This window comes from Colletotrichum karsti (assembly GCF_011947395.1).
Source record: "Colletotrichum karsti strain CkLH20 chromosome Unknown Scaffold1, whole genome shotgun sequence".
In the NCBI taxonomy this organism is placed as follows: domain Eukaryota; kingdom Fungi; phylum Ascomycota; class Sordariomycetes; order Glomerellales; family Glomerellaceae; genus Colletotrichum; species Colletotrichum karsti.
Window position 1 is genome coordinate 15569 of NW_024065901.1, and position 19391 is coordinate 34959.

Sequence of the window (19391 nt, forward strand, 5' to 3'; positions counted from 1 at the left end):
CCAAGGTCCCAGGTCGCGCCTCAGTCGCAGATTTGGCGCCGCAGTCGTCGGATGGGGACCAGCTGTCGGTCTTTTGGGGCTCGGCAAAGATTCAACTTCAGCTGATGCGCAGGCGGGATAGGGAATAAGGAAGCCCCTATTTCCTTTGCGTCTCTTTCTTTTTTGGCTTCTGGCTCGTGGTTGTTCCCCTCCTTCTGTGAGGGTGTGTCGTGGTACCGTACTCAGCGCAAAGCAAAGGGCAGAGCACCGAGCTAGGTAATCAAACAAGGAGGTGACCTTGAGAGAGAGGTGTGGATGTGGAAGGTCAAGGTGCGGTATGGCCGGGTCGGTGCTCAACTCAATGCGCCTGACGGGTTTCGGGGTGACGGGAAGGGAAGGGAAGGGGGCGAGACACTGGACCTGAGAAGAAGGGATGTGTTCGGTCGAAGGTGGGAGGGAGAGACCTGAGGAAAATGCGAAAATGCTGGGTAGGGGCGGTTTTTTTGGGTTTCAAGGTGATTGAGCCGTATGAGACTGTCTGCAGGCGAGTGGACGAGTTGGGAGGAGGGGACTGCGACGACCGGGGATGCAAGAAGGAACAAACAGGGGTTTGCTGGTTGTTGTGACGACTTCCCTCCCGGCAGTACAGAGTAAGGTACTTCAGTACCATAGTGAGGTACTCAGGTCATCAGTCTTGGGAGCTGCTTGCTTCCTTCTTTTCTCACGTTTATTTTCTTTCTTACTGTTCCTACCGAAACGGTCTACGTTATCCCTCAACTAAGCCAGCAAGCCAGTCAGAAATGGAGGATGCGCCGTTGGGCTGGCGCTACATAGCACGCAAAATAAAAACCACCATTTATCGTGTTTCAGGCCCGGGAGTGTGGCTGGCGCACATTTGAATGCTGACTATAGGAATACGTACCTGGCATCCCAAGGTAAGGAAGTTGGGAAGGTACTTAGGTAACCTTGACAGTCCTGCCTCAAAATGTTGATAACGGGAAATACCAATGAAGCTCCTCACAATACCGCCGCCTATCGCTTCTCTGTTGGATACACTCAAAATAAAAAGCATGTCCATCAACATTGACTTCTGTCGGGCAGGTGACGTCGCTGGGGGGGGCCCTCATGGTGGGCGGCCTGGTCAGGGTCTCCAGAAAGAACCGCGGATGCCAGTGCTTGAGTGCTTGTGACGGGCTTAGCGGGGAGGGTTTTGGAGTGTTGGAGGGGCGCAATCGCAACCTGAGGAAAAAAAAAAAAGAGGACGGGCCACGATTGGGTCTTTGCTGGTTGGTCGGCATTGGCGACCAACGCGATTGTCTGTCTGTCTCACTGTTTTCTCTCTGTCTGGCCATATCGTGGTCTGGCTACTACTGCAGCTTCGGTGTCTGTGTTGTGTTGTCAAGTCTGTTCCATTTGTCTCTTTGTGCCGGCTGTCCGTTGACACCAAGTCTGTCCGCCAAACCCGTCCGCTGCCAGACCAGCGTGACAGCAATGACAGCAGCGACCTCCGAGAATGACGAAATCCCGGCAGTCCGTCTGTCTCGTCCGAAATCCAAGGATATCCGATACAACTCACTCACACAACCCCCAAATCTTTAGAAATCCTGCAATAAATCTTGGAGGTCTCCCATTCCACTCGTCAGCAAATCCGCAAGGTACCCGCGCAGCCGCGACGATCCACGAGCAGTTCCAAGCAATCAGCAAAGTGCCGCAACAGCCGTTCGTTGCCTATTCGATTGTTCGCGTTCCCGTGGTTGCATGTTGCTGCTGGGATCCGTTGTTTAATTGACCAGGAGGGAGGGTCATTGACAGGGTAACCGGCGCTTTCCACTGAAGGAACAGGGGAAAGATGGCGATACGTATCGCAGAGACAGCCACTGGGCTTGCATCTTGCGGAGGCTTGACTTTTGCGTGTGTCCCCAAAAATAAAATTAAGAGAACAAAATCAAGATAAAGAAGATACGTACCTACCCGACCTACCTGTGTCTGACGCCACACTTGCTCCCAGGTGACGACGCCTCTGAGCCCCCCGCACACTGGCACTTTCCCCACATCGCCCACCTTGCTCAGCCTCGCTCGCACTCAGTCTCACCACAACACTAACGGACAGCTCCCATACGCGGATTTTGACCTCACGTCAACCTGGAAGTCGTCCGGGGAAGCCTTCTCACCGAAAAGGATTGGCCACCACACCGGGACCTCTCCCCGCCGTTGGGGCTGAATCGCCTCAGAACCCCTCCAAAACCTGCTGCGCCCAGCATCACCATCTGTTCCCGTCGCCATCCCGCGGCCTTCGCCTCCCCGCGTTCGACCATTCAGCAGACTTTCTCCCCAAAACCGATATCATTTTCATCGGCTTCAGTTTCGCCCTTCCCGCCACGGCCCGGCCGTCGCTTGTTCCTGAGAGAAATGCATCAAACTACTGGGAACAGCATCGCATCTCTCCAATATCAACGATATGCTTGTTCGCCATCATCGTCATTCCCGAGGCATCCAACCGACCCTTGCTCTGCGTATGATCGTCACATGATAACGCTGCCAAGGGCCTCCCCAAGCGAGGGTGGCGGCCTGCCCGGAGAGGACAGCCTGACTTCCCGTCAATGACGATTAATCCGATGTTTGACCTCTCGCGATGATCAAACTCAAAATAATCCGAACTTTGCAGCACACCACAACCGACGGGAGAAATCCAGACCGGCCGCTGGGCGGGCATGCTTCTGGTTGCCAGTCCCCCGTAAAACCTTCCCATCCGTACCAGCGTCTCCCAGCTGTCGGCTTTTTTGGCCTCAGCTTCATTTGAGTTTGCGCGGGCCAGCCCGAGGTTAAGAACAGAAGAAATTCGTGGCTATCGCGCGGTTAAAGAAAAGTATCGCGATGGCTGTTGGCCAAGAGCGTCGTTCTTCGTCGCGATGCAGCCAAGTTTTGTTCGTCTGTTGATTTCCAGTATAATGTCTGCTTGGCAGGGCTGAGCTGCGAAAAGCAGTCTGATGAAGAGTCATAAATAGCAGCTTGTGTCGAGTAGAGTGAAGCTCTGGCAAACTGAGTCAAGCGCCGTTGACCTCATCCCGGTATGGCAGAACAGCAAATCCACGAACCACGCATGGCAGTGACAACACACCACTGAAGTTGAGCATCGTACCTTTGTGCGAACCGACCTTACCTGCGGAGCGGTACGCGACCCTGATGGCGCACCGTTGAAAGTAGAAACTCTACTCCTACGGAGATAGAGATTGGCCAACAGCCAAAATGCGCTCTTTTGTGAGCACGATGTGACATGTTGCTCTGTGACGCCGTTGTTGCCGACCTCACAGTGTTGAGCCAAACATCACGAAAATGGAATCTTCAAACCAATCTCCCGGCATCAGGACCCGGATTCTGATCATATCAGACACCCACGGCGCCGACTCCCTCCCAGGATCCAAACCCCTCCCCCCAGTCGACGTCGCAATCCACTGCGGCGACCTGACCGAGGAGTCCAAACTAGCAGAGTACCAAGCGACCATAAACCTAATGAACAAAATCACGGCGCCCCTCAAGATCGTCATCGCAGGAAACCACGACTTCACCCTCGACACCCCCGTCTTCCGCCGCAAAATCGCAGAAATCCCGCCCCCGGTCGACACGGCCGTCCTCCACAGAGAATACGGCGCCCCCTCCCAGGCCCGCCAACTCCTCCTCGACGCCGCCGCGCAGCACAACATCACGTTCCTCGACCGGGAAGGCACCCACCGCTTCGTCCTCCCCTCCAACAACGCCCGTCTCACCCTCTACGCGAGCCCCTTCACGCCGGGCGCCGAGGACTGGGCCTTCCAGTACGACCGCGCCGACGGGCACGCGTGGGATTTGACGCAGGACGTGGACGTCGTCGTCACCCACGGCCCGCCGCGGGGGATCTTCGACCGCACCGCCTCCGCGGAACGCATCGGGTGCGCCGGGCTCTTCGCCGCGGTCAGCCGGGCCAGGCCGCGCCTGCACTGCTTCGGCCACGTCCACCGGGGCTGGGGCGCGAGGGTAGTGCGCTGGCGGCGCAGCAGGGCCGCGTCAGACGCTGCTGCTGCGGACGCCTCCTCCTCCCCTTCGGCAGCGGCGGCGCCGGCCGCCGCGGATCACTTCACGGACATCGACCACGAGCGGAGCGTCGTCGTCGAGGACTTGGCGAGGTTGAGCGCGGGGCGGTACGATTCGCCCGAGGTTGTCCGGGAGAAGGAAGCCAAGAGGCGCGCGGGTTTCGAGAGGGGTTACGCGTCGACCTCGCACTGCGCCGGCGACGAGCGTCCGCTGAGGGCCGGCGAGGAGACGTTGTTCGTGAACGCCGCCATCAAGGGCGACGACGGCGACGGCGACCAACACCTATCGTGGATCGTCGACATCGAGCTTCCGGAGGCTTGAATGCGTTTGTGGTGTGGCGCAAACGGGATGGGACGGTCCATGTCCGGGGAAAAAAAGGACGCCAAGCTTAACGCAAGGATTCGGGCATGGATGATGGCAAGAGGGTTTGCGGATTCCCTCGAATCGGAGGACATTGGAAGGAAGAAAAAAAAGCGTTTCAAACTGGCGAAATTAAAAAGGGGAGAGAGTGGTGTTTGGGGCCGGTCCACTGCAATCACGCGGGACAAACGCGGGAGGGGAAAAGAGCCTAGCGGTTTAGAGTCTGCGCCGATATCACGATCATCAAACTTGACACACGGCCTAAGATTGAGTGGAAGGTGCAATCTGGCCTTGTAATCAAAGTCGGAGAAGGAAAGTAAGCATTTGCTAGGCAGGCACGTGGCAGGCAGCAGATGAACCCTTCCTCAAGGCCACGCAATAGAAACGATCCATGTACTCAAACGACACAAATGAGAGAGAAAGACGTTTGGCGATGTCTTGGGAAAAGCTCATTTCAAGGTCAAACGTTCCGAGGTGGATTCATTCATGCGCGCGGGCCACAGGGTCTCGCAGCGCTACCAGGGGCCGCCGCCGCGGTCCCTCTTACCTTATCTGCCCTAAGACGTCTTGAGATCGATGCCTCTGCATGATCTCCGTCCGGGGTCGCGCTGCTGTCCCACCCTCATTTATGAAGAATGATTGAGGCTTGCGAGGTGGAGAGATTCACAATGCTTCATTATTTTAATGTGTACACTACTCCTATGGTTCCTAGTTGAATACCTAGGTAGTAACAACGATCATAGGTACTAGCAGCGAGGACGATGCCAGAGCTACTAATAACAAGGGGCAATGACAGAGGTAGAGAGGAGTAGTTGCAAGGGAAATAACCGTGGGAGATTGTACGTTTGCAATTTGACGGTTCAAATCAACGCTTGTTCAAACAGAAGGTGATATGCCCCTTTTCCCAGCGAGTGAAGTAACTACTCCTCGTCGAAGGTGCCTACCATCAGCAGAAAGGGTTTCATATGACGACCCGGGAGATTTCAAGAGCGATGATTGGGCTGGTAGAGATGAAGCCGCTCATATGCGTTCTCAGAATGACAAGTGTCAGGTTTCCTATTGCTCATGAACCCTCTGTGTCAGAGGGACTCTGCCCGACGACTAGCTGGATGCCTTACTTGCACCACGATCGCAGACTCGCGAGTACGCTATATACCTCCAAAGAAGACTTCGTTGAGATAAACATCCTGTCCTCATCTTCATCTCATACTAGAGAATCCTCTATGCTTGAACACTACACGACCGTGAAGGTGTGGCATTGAGGAGTTGCCTGGTTGACCAGATCTGTGGGAATCTCGATCCTGGTCCCAGCCGCCGCTTATAAGTCCTGTTTTCATGGCCGAGGGTGTTCTTGGTGTCTAGGTGAAAACAAACTTGGCCACGGCCGCAGAGATCACAGAAAGTCTTATCTGGATCTAGCGGCCACGCCATGAAATCCTCATTGAATTAAGTTTGGGGGCAGCTAGTGCTTCGTGATAGCGTTGAAATTATTGAAACGAATGGCCGGATGAGGTGAGAAGAAACCGGAATATGAAGCTATTCTGCGCAGTGAGATGCTACGCTTGATGCCGAGTAGTCATCCTAGCTTCGTCAGCGAGTAGAACAGCGGATCTTTTGCTGCTCGAGAAGTAGATTGAAATGATAGCACCCTCAAGATGTTCCGAAACTTCTCTTTTGAGAGCAGTGATTGAAGTCAGTACGGCGGTCTAAGTTGAGTTCTGTGGAGATGCCCCCTTTTCCGACTATGAGTTGCGATGTCAAGACGTCTTGTCGGAAGCGGATGAAGGAAGTCATCTAACTTTGGCTGCTGTTAACCTTCTCTGTATGTCACTCTCAGACCATGGGTCAACAATAAGGTGAAAACCGAGACAGCGTCGTTGGTTCATCCGTCTAGGCGAGCCGTACGTGAGACTAGGTCATTCATGACCTCGTATCATGGCTCCTCGATCAACACTTTATGCATGATAAGACCATAAGACCATCCCCCCTGAAATCCCTGACTTGAGAAGTCTTTTGGTCAGTGATGTGGCTAATTATATAGTCGCAAGATGGTCCCTGCTGCAAGTATAAGTCGCGACCTCTCGTCGAAGTACGACTGGCCTCGTATAAACGGCTAAACACAGCCATAGTTAAGGCGGTGAGCTACATGAAGATGGTGTGATTCAATATCGAGCCAAGAAGCAGCGTCCGTAAAGTCGATCCAACGCTGCGTCCGTTCATATCAGATGCCTGTTCACAACACTGGACGCAACAGGAAGAACCAGCGGTATCGCCAGCATTCTTACGAGCATACCAGAGTGACGTTGGACGACAGAAGGACCAGCGAATGGGCAGTTCTGGATTCCGACGTGCTTTGCGTCTGGTGCCTCGCACCGGACTAATATAGCGACAGAACTGTGTGTGACTTCGGTCTAGATCTCAGAAAAAGCAGCCTAGAGAACGTAATCGCCCCGTGCCAACCTCGCAAGTATGAACAGTACTTATTATAGTATCATCGCAGAGAATTACAGTTGCATCACCTCATAGACGGCATTGCTTTGATGTAAGAAGGCAAATCAAGGCCTTATGGTGGACTTCTCCTGTATGAGTATCAGGGAAATGTAAGTTAACCTGTAAACATACTGCAAATAAGAAATGCATGAGAACAGGTTCAGATTTGGAGGAGTATGCATAAAAGTTCAGTAAAGGGGTCCGAATCTGGCCAGATCTAAGTGAAATCTGGTCGAAAAATGTTTCTGGGCTTGACTTGATGCCATTATTTAAACACCTTGAACTTGTGATACGTCATGTTTCTGATCATTCATTTGAATAGTAGTATCATTACGAGAGAACCTCTTGGGAGACGCGGTGCACGTGTATGTACTATACCAGGAGCTCAGCTCCTTCAGCTCAGGTTTAATCACAATATGAATTGAGCCTTACTTAATGCTTTCTACGTCTGAGGACGTTCGAAAACTTTGGTTTGTATTCCTCAAAGTGTCAGCAACTCCTTAAGCGCACGCAAAAGTTGTGAACCTCAACAACACCGACACCCTCTCCTACGTAATGCTCTGATACACATACGACTTACGGTTTTGGTTTCGGAACGTATGAAAATGGACTCTAAACTTAAAAGCACCATGTTTGAAAAGCTTGACGCCGACTGACAGCTAATAGCTCTTATTCCTCTGGCGCTCCTTTTGCGCGCGCTGGCGCCGTTGTTGCCGTCACTGCCGTCACTCTCGCCGCCGTACACCGACTAGTATGCCCACATACGCCGTAGCCCAATGTAATAAGCCGCCGCAATACGTCGTCCACCGCGACCGTACGTCGACGTGCCCGGTAGACGGGAGCCCTCCTTTAGTTACGCTGGGGAGTCTCATCCTAGGGTGCTCGTAGATCAAGTGTCTCGAACAGGGGTACTGTGATCTTGAGCACTTCAACTTCCCCAAAGGAACATGAGAGTTCCAGTACTTAATTTGGTCCCAGAAAACAGCAAGCGCAGACCGTGTTTGTGCGGAAGCGTCGTACCTTCGAAGGGAGCTCTCATCAAACCACACCGTTAAGCAATGCTTCACTGCTAGCAATGCCGAGCTGGACGGGCAGTTCAGCTTTCCGATCACCGGAATGCATTACACGCACAAGACAACTGAAATTGACAAACTTCATCATAGGGAACTCAAGCTATCAGCCGCAATCCCATATCATCGCGGTTTGGTATCCCATCCTCAATCTCATCACACTATCGTACATCTCGCAGTCCATTACTGGGAAGAACAACGCAACTAAAAGCAAGTGAAATTACAACTTTTCGTCAACGACTCCTTCAAACGTCCTCACTTCAAGAACAAGTCAGATTTCACTCTGAATCTTCGTCACTCGTGGCCTCGATGTTGGCCTTCTTGGACTTGTCGTCCTTGGCAGCGGGTTTCGAGGTCTCCTCTGCGACGGGAGAGCCATTGCCCTGCTGGACCTCCTTGACTTCGTGACCCATCTCGCGCAGCTTCGCATTGATAGCAGGAACAGCTTTGAGAAGGGTCTCATACTGGGCAATGGAAAGGGAGATACCCTAGTCGGTGCGTCAGTAACAATCACGTTTGCGCTTTCGATCGCGCGAGGATAATAATCAACGCACCTTCTTGCCAGGCAGCATGTTGCCATCCTTTTCGTAGTACTCACGAATGTTGACGAAGGTCGACTTGTTGAATTCCGAAATGCCGACGCGGCGCTTGTTGGAGAGCTGGAGGGTGTTAGTGCATCTGGAGCGCGCAAACAGGCCGCTGACGCATGTCGTTGACATTGAGGGGCGACGTACATCCCAGAAGGGGTTGCCATCCTTGTCAACACCATCTTTGTCTCCATCGGCAGATTTGGAGGTCTTTGTCTTCTTGGTGGGCTTGGTGACGACTTCGTCCTCCTCGGACTCGGCCTCGCGCTTCGCGCTTCGCTTGGTACCCTTGGTGAACGGCATGACGAGATAGAGAGAGTAAGGAGCGCGAATGGGTGTGATTTGGATGATTGATTATGTGAGAAGGTGCGATGACGCAAGACTGAAGGAGAGTCACGAAGAGAAAGAGGTATGAAGTCGCATCAAGATACGGAAGTCACGACAGGCGCGTTGCATTCAGCGAGCCCGTAAAGTGGTCCATCGCGGTTTCCGCGAATGACGTCTAGACCCCACAAACGCCAGAGCATGTGATAGCGCACGTGATACCTGACTTTGTATTATGTAATACACTGAAGTGCGACCTTTCGTTGGAAGGGAGGTGCGTTGGCGATGGCAAGGATCACGGCTGCACCAACATGGGAAATGATTCAATGTGACCCTACATGCAAAACTGCATGCACTGCAATGAAGCTAATGACAGAAATTTTGATCCCGTCTTTTGCTCGCTGCAAGGGACATGCATCTTTTCATTCCACGTCGGCCGCTCACGAGGCGGCCCCTGACCCAGAGACGTCCTTCGTCGAATGCTTGAGATCTGTTTCAACCCCAAATTCCTTCCAGCTTCGCCCTCTCGATTCTCCGGGTTTTCTCCTATCTTTTCGTGATCTTCTCGTCCGGGGAAGAATACTCGGTATCCCCGTTTTGTTTGCTATCCCAACAGATCACAGTCCATCAGAACCAGAATTAATTAAGAGGTGGAATCAGAGTGGAAAGACACTGCCCAGAAAACCACGATTGAACGGGGATTTTTTTCTTGCCGGCTGCTCGGCTGCAGGGGTGAGGTCGCTAAAATTAGGAGCTTCTGGACCGCTGTCCGTCGCTGAGCCAGAACTGTGGACAGTGGGTTGCAGTGGGCTCGCGAGCGAATATGCCCTTTCTGGTTGGTGCTAATCTGCCATCGAACCCCACTGGCGACAACGGCCCTGCTTCGACGTCAACAAACTGGAAGCTCTCCAATCCCATTTCGCGCTTAGGCCCCCTAAAACGAGATCTGATTCTTGGAGACGCTGACAACCAGCACAGCTCTCTTAATAACACGGGCTCGAGGTCACACACGCCTCTTTTTCCTCTGCTAATATTTTGAAACACTCACACTGCCACGAAACCTCACTCCTCCTAGTGGCTGACTTGCAGAAGAAGGTAGCCAACCTGTCCTCTTTTGAGCTTGCGCCTGCAGCTTCACCGTCCGACTTCTGCAAGCTGCCAATTGCTCTGGCTTTTTTTTTCCCAACCACCCAACTGGTAGCTCGTCTCCTGTCCTGGCTGCTCGACTCGCTCAATGCACGCTTTGCCTTTCGACTCTAGCATCAGGGATGTGAGACGATAGGGCCACAACGGAATCAATAGATCGACCAACTAAGCAAACATGGACTCGACTCCGGCTGCCGAAGTCCACCCACCTGGCGCAACTTCCGTCACCGAGAAGAGCCACCCGCCTGCCGAGCCAACAACAACATCCACTTCACCTGCCATCGAGAAACCTGTGATCCAAGAACCAGCTACCGAAGAAAAGTCCGCGACCACCGCTGATCCGTCTGCAACAATTGCGCAAGTAGCGAGCACGCCGGCGTCAGCTCCGCCCAAGCCGGAGGACGAAGACGATACGGTGACGAAGGTCCTCAGGTTTCTCTCTACCGCGACGCCAGAAACCCTCGGCGCCATCGCAGTCGGCCTGGCCGCTTCGACTTACTTCGTCCTTGGAAAGGTTGGACTTGTGCTTATCGGCGCATTTGGCGGCGTTGTAACCTTCATTGCATATGAAGCCCGCCATCCAGAGGTCGGCCGGGCCGTCCGGGGCGAGAAGGGTATCGATGTGCTCGAGCGCCTGTCCATCACCAGGATCGCCGAACCGCCCAAAAACGACGATGAGGAGGAGGACAGACTGATCCATGGCTTCGACGATTTCCAGCCAGAGACGCGCGAGGCGCTGACTGGCCTGGTAGACGCCATCATCCGCGACTACGTCAAGTGGTGGTACTCACCTATCCTTCCCTCCGACCGCTCGTTCCCGTTATCCTGCCGGAAGCTCCTCAACTCCTTCCTCCTCTCCGTCTCGAACCACCTTTACCGCAAGCGACCCGCCGACTCGTTCCTCGACTTCATGACCAACGCTTCGTCCATGTTCATCGTATTTCTGTCCGAGCTGTCTTCCGCCTTTACCGAACAAAGTAACGAACCCGGCGCGTCCGCTCCCGAGGTCATCTCCAAGTATCTCGAGGAGAACCCGAACTCGAGCCTGGCCAACCTCATCAGCCACCCGCAACAAGCCGCCAAGTTCCGCAATGTTGCAGATGACCTCCTCGGATACCTCGACCGCACAGCTTACAATTGCGACCCTGCACGGGTCTTTCTGCGAGAAATCTTGGCGGGCGTGATACTGGAGATGACTCTGCAGTCATGCTCCAAGCCGGAGTGGATCAACGGCTGGATCGTCTACCTACTGGAAGCGGGCGAGCCCGACTTCAGTCAAGCGATCGACGTTGGAATGCAGACTGGCCCCGACGCCGCTGCGAAGGAAACGAATGCTGCCGCCAACAACGCCTTCGTCGACATTGACGGAAACCTCGGCAACATCGCTTTGACCAAAGGAAACCGAAGCTCCCTCGATATGGAGAGAGCACGTCGCAAGGAGTCTTCGTCTCACAAGAAGCAGCTTAGCATGGCAGATGAAGAGATGGAGGCTATTGAGGAGATGAAGCGCATGAATGCATTGATTGCAGAGGAGGAGTCTAAGAGACAGTCCCGCCAGAGCATCGGCGCGACGCCCGAGACTGTTGTGCAGATTCCGGGTGGCAAGATCGTCCATTCGCCGGGAGAATTGTCACCAAGGTCTGAGAAGCCATCCACACATGCGTCGAATGGCTCGAACGGGTCCAACAAGGACGGCAGTCTGCACTCGCCCATCACCCCCAAATCCAGCGTGGAGCCGACCAGCCGAAACCACTCGCCCAAGCATGCCGCCAGCAGCAGCACGGCGTCCCAATCTCAATTCCTGAGTTTCGACCAGATCGTACCTCCCGGCAAAGAGGATCCGGACTCGTCGGATGAAGGCCCTCGCAAACCGCCCTTGACACTGCACAACGCCAACATCATCCTCCACGACGACGCCCCTAACGACAGCAGTCGGATTCGGAGCAAGCCCACTTGGGACTATCTGGTTCAGATTGAGCCAGCTTCGCATCACTACTCGGGCTGGATGATTGTCAGGCGCTACGCTGACTTTGAGACTCTGCATGAGATCATCAGAAGAATCGCTACAATTACAGGCGCAACGGCATTTACAGAACAGCATGCGGAGCTTCCTAACTGGAAATCCCATACCAGAGCCTCACTGCGTGGAGAGTTAGAGCGCTATGTAAAAGACGCTTGCTGGTACCAATCTCTTGCTGAGAGCGAGGGTATGAAGCGCTTCTTGGAGAAGGAGAATGGACTTGGGCACGGTCACAGCAACTCAAAGTCTGGTTTGGCCTGGGATACTGTTGGCAAGAATATGTTGGACGTCCTGACCATGGGCCCCAAGGGTGTCGCAGAGGGAGGCAAGGCTGTCTTTGGTGGCGTGACTGGTGTGTTCAGCAACATTGGTCTTGGCGCGAGAAAGAATACTGCATCCTCTTTGTCAGACATTCAGACGAGCCAGATTCAGACAAACAACCGATGGTCAACAGGCACGCCGCCCAGGATGGACAGCACCACCAGTCTGAACGCAGCCCTGGCATCACCCGTTGGAAGCGGACCTAGGAAGCCCAGAGACAGTCTTGACAGCCAAAGATCCTCAATTGTGTCAACACAACCTGGCAAGGTCGCCCCTATGGAGAGGAGGCCCAGCTTCGACCCCAGAGGCGATTCTGAGGCAGACAGCCTGAAGCCTCGGTCCGACCGTTGGGAGAGGAATACGCCGAGCGCCACGGGTAGTCGCGAACATAGTAGAGCTTCTAGCCTGGCACCTCTGCAATCTCCTCCTCTGCGATCGCCATCTTCGACAAGCCTGGATGTCATGCACATTCAGCACCTGCCTCCGCCGCCCGATGAGATGCCTGAAGATTGGGAGTCACCTACTCAGGGCGACATGCAGTCCAAGATGAACGAGGCTACCCAACCTCGCAATAGCACTGGGGCTGCTTCACCTGGCTCGCAGACCAAGAAGGAGTCCAAGCCCGCCAGGCAGCACTCTCCCTTGTCAGAGCAGGAAGCAAACGTGGCTGTAGAGCTGGTCTTCGCCATTATTAATGAGATGTACACGCTTTCATCCGCGTGGAACATTCGCAGAACGCTCTTGGCGGCTGCGAAGTCGTTCCTACTACGGCCCGGAAACCCATCCCTGCTTTCCATCCAGAAGATGATGCAGGAGTCGGTCATCGACGCCAACACGAACGACACTGGACTCGGCTACCACCTGCGCAAGCTGCGGGAGAACACGATGCCGACGGACGAAGAGCGGGCGGCATGGCCCGCCGAAATGACGGATGAAGAGAAGGATAAGCTGCGCGTCAAGGCGCGCAACCTGTTGATTAAACGCGGTGTTCCGGCTGCTTTGACTGGCGTTATGGGACAGGCGGCCACGACGGACGCCCTGGGGCGCATCTTCGACAGCCTCCAGATTGAGGAGGTGGCGCGCGGCCTGATGTTTGGCATGATGCATCAGGCCGTCAGAGTCGTGACCCATTAATAGTACTGCGCGGGTGCGCCGGGCGCAAGGGGCATTTTCTGTATCAACAGCACACGGAAGCGACAAGCGATTCGGACGCATTGTAAGATTAGACGACATTCTGAAAAAAGATCATGGGAAACGAAACCGCTGGGCAACCTGGCAGGATCGGGGACGAGAACAAGACTATATATACATACTTAATAATTGACGGACATATCACATGGAAATGCAGACACTTGAGCATCATTCTTAACGCGACGACTATATAAGACTGAGGCTTAGCCATTATTTCAATGAAATGTAATTCTATGCAATTTCCGTCCTCGCTGAAGCACTTAACCTCAGCACGTCAACCTGCTTCCTTGAGCTGCTTTATATGAGTAAGAGTAAGCATTGCTATCGCTTCAGTTGATGGAAGTAACTTGGCAGTGGTATTAGGTTGTCGGCACCACCCGTACATCATTTTCAGATGAACCAACCTCAACACCTTTCTTCACGATGACAAAGTGGCGAGTCACCCTTTCATCCAGTGGAGCTCCACGACATCCGGCTCAACAGCGCCGTTATCAGTGGATGAAGCCCCCCGGAAGCGTGGAATTGCGTAGGGCGGGGTAGTTCACGCTAGAGGTGGGGTGCGGAGCTCTCAAGCTCCCCCGCCTTATCTTATCGTCCGTCAACGCCCTCCTCCGGCTTCTGTGATGCCACCATTTGTCATCGACTCCGTCTCCGATTAACGGCATTATATTCCGCGGGTATTGCAATTGCTACCTACCATAGCCGAGTTGCATCTAGAGATTCTTTCTAAAAAAAAAGTAGCAAATGACAAGCAGAGAGCGTTGAGCATCTAAATCATATTCCACATCCTCGAACCTAGAACCTCGAGACCCGCATCACGACATCACGACCTACCTGCCATCATGGCCACAGACACCCAAGACCGCGGCATCCGCATCGCGATCGACCGAGGCGGCACCTTCACAGACTGCGTCGGCGAGCTCGCCGGCCGCGAGACAATCATCAAGCTCCTCTCCGAAGACCCCGCAAACTACGATGATGCGCCCCTCGAGGGCATCCGTCGCATCATGTCGCACTTCCTCGACCGCGAGATCCCCCGCGGCGAGCCCCTCGACACGACCAAGATCGACTCCATCCGCATGGGCACCACCGTCGCGACAAACGCCCTCCTCGAGCGCAAGGGCGAGAAGATCGCCATGGTCGTGACCAAGGGCTTCCGCGATTGTCTGGCCATCGGCAACCAGAGCCGGCCGAAGATCTTCGACTTGGCCATCCGCAAGCCGGATGTGTTGTACGAGAGGGTCGTCGAGGTCGACGAGAGGGTCACGTTGGAGGATTACGCGGAGGACCCTACGAGGTCGGTGACGGAGGTCAAGGTCAAGGCGGGGACGGCGGAGGCTGCGACGGAGGAGTTGGTACAAGGGACGAGCGGCGAGGCTGTGAGGATTCTGCGGCGGCCTGGGGAGGATGGTATTAGCAAGCAGTTGCAGGAGGTGTACGACGAGGGTATAAGGAGCGTCGCCGTTTGCTTGATGCACGGATACACATTCCCTGACCACGAAGCGCTGGTAGGGAAGATTGCAAAGGACATTGGGTTCAAGCATATATCGCTCAGCCATGAGCTGATGCCGATGATCAAGCTGGTATCGAGAGCGACGTCCGTGTGTGCCGATGCGTACCTCACGCCCGCGATCAAAAAGTACATCTCTGGCTTCCAGGCCGGCTTCGAGGGTGGGCTGGGGACGAGGAGCGTCCAGAACGAAGAGGGCGCGAAAGGTGCCAGGTGCGAATTCATGCAGAGCGACGGTGGGCTCGTCGATGTGGAGAACTTCACCGGTCTCAAGGCCATCTTGTCCGGACCGGCCGGCGGTGTCGTCGGCTACGCCATCACCTCTTACGACGAGGAGACCAAGGTTCCCGTGATCGGCTTCGACATGGGCGGCACGAGCACGGACGTCTCGAGATTCGGAGAGGGGAGGTACGAGCACGTGTTCGAGACGACCACCGCCGGCGTGACTATCCAGTCGCCGCAGCTGGACATCAACACGGTTGCCGCGGGAGGCGGGTCGATGCTGTTCTGGAAGAACGGCCTCTTCGTGGTCGGGCCGGAGTCGGCGGGCGCGCATCCCGGCCCGGCCTGCTACCGAAAAGGAGGTCCGGCTACCGTGACGGACGCGAATCTCTATCTCGGTCGCCTGCTGCCGGAGTTCTTCCCCAAGATCTTTGGCGAGAACGAGGACCAGGGACTTGACCCAGAGGCGAGCCGGAAGGTCTTGCAAGAGCTCGCGGACCAGGTCAACAAGGAGACCGGGAAGAACATGAGTGTCGACGAGGTCGCGTACGGCTTTCTGACCGTGGCGAACGAGACCATGACCCGACCCATCAGGTCCATCACGGAAGCCAAGGGCCACGATTCGTCAAAGCACCGTCTTGCGACCTTTGGCGGCGCCGGAGGCCAGCATGCCGTCGCCATTGCGGAAGCGCTGGGCATCCAGCAGATTCTCATCCATAGATACTCATCCGTTTTATCGGCGTACGGCATGGCACTAGCCGATGTCGTCGATGAGAGGCAGGAGCCCGACTCCAAGGTGTGGGAGTATCCCGGCAAAGCGACCGACGAGCTCAAGAGTAAGATGGAGAAGCTCAAGGAGAAGTCGCGCGACGCGCTGCACGCCCAGGGCTTTGAGGACAAGGAGATCGTGTTCGAGGAGTATCTCAACATGCGCTACCGAGGCACGGAGTCGGCCTTGATGATCGTCAAGCCGGACCAGGGTGAGGATGTCAAGGAGTGGGACTTCGGAACCGCGTTCATTCAGCAGCATCGCTACGAGTTCGGCTTTACGCTGGATGATCGCGACATCATTGTTGATGACGTACGTGTTCGTGGTATTGGCAAGAGCTTCCGGCACTCGGAGAAGACGGTCGATCAGCAGTTGAAGGAACTGAAGAAGAAGGATGTGGACTCGAGTAAGGCACACAGCCACCAGAAGGTGTACTTTGAGGAGGGCAGGCTCGACAACCCTGTGTACAAGTTGGAGAACCTGAGCACGGGTGAGACGATAAAGGGGCCTGCGATGCTGGCGGATGGAACGCAGACTATTGTGGTCACGCCGAAGGCCACTGCGTTGATTCTTGATACCCATGTCGTTATTGATATTGAAAAGGAGGGATCAAAGGATGAAGGGTACGTAAGCAAACTTGATTACACCAGAATTTCACCACTGACAATTTTGATAGAGCAAGCAAGAAAGAAGGAGAACGCGATGTCGACCCCATCATGCTGAGCATCTTCGGCCACAGATTCATGGCTATTGCGGAACAGATGGGCAGAGCGCTCCAGAAGACCAGCGTGAGCACCAACGTCAAAGAACGGCTCGACTTCTCCTGCGCCATCTTCGACGCCAACGGAGGCCTCGTGGCCAACGCGCCGCATCTGCCAGTGCACTTGGGCTCCATGTCTACCTGCGTCAAGCGACAGGCCGAGATCTGGAAGGGCGACCTCAAGAAAGGAGACGTCATCATATCGAACCACCCGTCGTACGGCGGTACCCACCTACCGGACATCACCCTCGTCATGCCCGCCTTCAACGAAAAGGGGGACAAGATCCTCTTCTACGCCGCCTCGAGAGCGCACCACGCAGATATCGGCGGCATCACGGCCGGCAGCATGCCGCCTCATTCCAAGGAGCTCTTCCAGGAAGGCGCCGCAATCAAGAGCGAGAAGCTCGTCAGCGAAGGCCGCTTTGACGAGAAGCGCGTCACTGAGCTTCTGTACAACGAACCGGCGCAGTATCCCGGATGCAGCGGTACGCGCTGCTTGGCTGACAACATCAACGACCTCAGGGCCCAGGTGTCTGCCAACCAGAAGGGTATTGCGTTGATTGAAGGATTGATCGAGGAGTATGGAGAGGAGACTGTGCAGTTCTACATGGTCAACATCCAGAACAACGCCGAGCTTTGCGTTCGCAACTTGTTGAAGCAGGTGAGCAAGCGCTTCGAGGGCAAAGACCTTCAAGCGGTGGATTTCATGGATGATGGCAGCCCGATCCGCCTCAAGGTCACGATAGACGCTGAGAAGGGCGAGGCCGTCTTCGACTTTGAGGGGACCGGGCCCGAGGTGTATGGCAACGTCAACGCTCCCGAGGCGGTCACGTACAGCGCCATCATCTACTGCCTCAGATGCCTCATCTCGGAAGACATTCCCCTGAACCAAGGCTGTCTCAAACCCGTCAACGTCAAAATCCCGCCCAAATCGCTGCTGTCGCCCTCAGACGGCGCCGCGGTGGTCGGCGGGAACGTGCTCACGTCCCAGCGCGTGACGGACGTCATCTTCAAGGCGTTCCAGGCCTGTGCGGCGAGCCAGGGAGACTGCAACAACCTCACGTTCGGCTTCGGCGGTAACGTCACGGGGCAGAAGGAGGTCAAGGGGTTCGGGTACTACGAGACCATCGCGGGCGGCAGCGGCGCCGGGCCGACGTGGGAGGGGACCAGCGGGGTGCACACGCACATGACCAACACGCGCATCACCGACTCGGAGGTCTTCGAGAGGCGGTACCCCGTCATACTGCGCGAGTTCTCGCTCCGCAAGGGGTCCGGCGGGGAGGGCCGGCACCGCGGCGGCGACGGCGTCGTTCGCGACATCGAGTTCCGCATCCCGGTGCAGGTGTCCATCCTCAGCGAGCGCAGGGTCTACCGGCCGTACGGGCTCGCGGGTGGCGGGGACGGCGAGGCGGGGCTGAACGTGTGGGTTCGGAAGGTCGAGAAGGGCAGCTGGGAGAAGTCGTTGAAGAGGCTCAAGGGCGGCAGCGGCGCCGGGAAGGAAGGGGAGGAGGCCGAGTACGAGGAGCGCAGGTTCAACCTGGGCGCCAAGAACAGCGCGCCTATGAAGCCCGGGGAGAGGATCATTGTGAACACGCCTGGCGGGGGCGGATGGGGGAGAGTCGGGGAGGAGAAGGGGGTTAGTAGGGCGAGGGATCCGACGGAGGGGTGGAGAAAGGGGAGTCATGCTAATCGAGAGGATATGGCGCTGCAGGTTTAGATGGGGAGGTGATAGATTGGAATATCTTCACTCTCACTACTCTCCGAACAACCTGCGGCGATTGGTCTGGCTCATTTAGAATCTCCTCCTTTTATTGCTACCTATGTTGCCGCTCCTTGTCCACTCCTTCCTTGCCGAGCAGCTGGGCATCAAGCGTAGAGGGATCTGAGAGATCTAGATGCGAGCAGTATGGCCTATAGATGCACGGATTCGCGACGTGAGACGTAGAGCAGATCATGCGCTTCTCTGAGTCAATGCGACACGATATATTCTAGCGCATTCGCATCGAAAGCGCCACCTCGTACGACAGTGTCTACCCAACAGGGGCGTCTTGGTCCACGGCCTGCACTGCTAATCGTAGTCATCTACGTTCTCCGAACGAGCTGCCTTCATTGGCATCTCCTACTTTGAACACCCCCTCTTCTCGAGATGCAGAAGAGGGCATACTGATCACATATGCTTCTCTGAATTTAATGCGACATGAAGATTTATAGCGCATTCGCATCCACAGCATGACTTCGTACGGAAAGAAGTCTCTACCAAGAGACTCCAAAAGACCAAGGGCGTCCTCGAATCCCGAGAGCTTGGCACTGGACGCTGGAGAGATGGAGACGACCCAATCCGGTTTCACGGCGAAGGGGATACCAGATCGAGAAAAAACACGAGATCGAGCCGGCCGCGAGAAATACGAGATGGTGAGTCGTCAGTCTGGACGTGGGGTATCGCGAGTACGAAACATACACCCGCATGCAGATGTCGTCCGAAGTCTGGCGGACCCTGTGAGAAAGTGTTGGGACGAAAGGGGGAAAGGAGGCAACTCGAAAGGCTTTCTGATGGAGGGGGCGTGGATGGAGAAG

General features: G+C 55.2%; 4 protein-coding genes across 4 annotated transcripts; 3 read left to right on the forward strand and 1 right to left on the reverse strand.

The window, feature by feature from the left end:
• Window positions 1-3312: 3312 nt before the first annotated feature.
• Window positions 3313-4368, forward strand: CkaCkLH20_00004 (ser/Thr protein phosphatase family protein; the record flags this gene model as incomplete). Its single annotated transcript, XM_038882724.1, has 1 exon — window positions 3313-4368. The coding sequence occupies one exon, from the start codon at window positions 3313-3315 to the stop codon at window positions 4366-4368; it is 1056 nt and encodes a 351-aa protein (XP_038751429.1).
• Window positions 4369-8245: 3877 nt separating this feature from the next.
• On the reverse strand, window positions 8246-8857 carry CkaCkLH20_00005 (transcriptional Coactivator p15; the record flags this gene model as incomplete). The annotated part of the gene is made up of 3 exons (XM_038882725.1): window positions 8246-8455; window positions 8522-8626; window positions 8702-8857. The coding sequence occupies 3 exons, from the start codon at window positions 8855-8857 to the stop codon at window positions 8246-8248; spliced, it is 471 nt and encodes a 156-aa protein (XP_038751430.1).
• A 1342-nt stretch (window positions 8858-10199) lies between these two features.
• Window positions 10200-13499, forward strand: CkaCkLH20_00006 (5-oxoprolinase; the record flags this gene model as incomplete). The annotated part of the gene is made up of 1 exon (XM_038882726.1): window positions 10200-13499. One exon carries the CDS (start codon window positions 10200-10202, stop codon window positions 13497-13499), a length of 3300 nt encoding a protein of 1099 aa, XP_038751431.1.
• An 899-nt stretch (window positions 13500-14398) lies between these two features.
• CkaCkLH20_00007 (hydantoinase B/oxoprolinase) lies at window positions 14399-18534 on the forward strand (the record flags this gene model as incomplete). Its single annotated transcript, XM_038882727.1, has 2 exons — window positions 14399-16680; window positions 16734-18534. 2 exons carry the CDS (start codon window positions 14399-14401, stop codon window positions 18532-18534), a joined length of 4083 nt encoding a protein of 1360 aa, XP_038751432.1.
• Window positions 18535-19391: the final 857 nt, after the last annotated feature.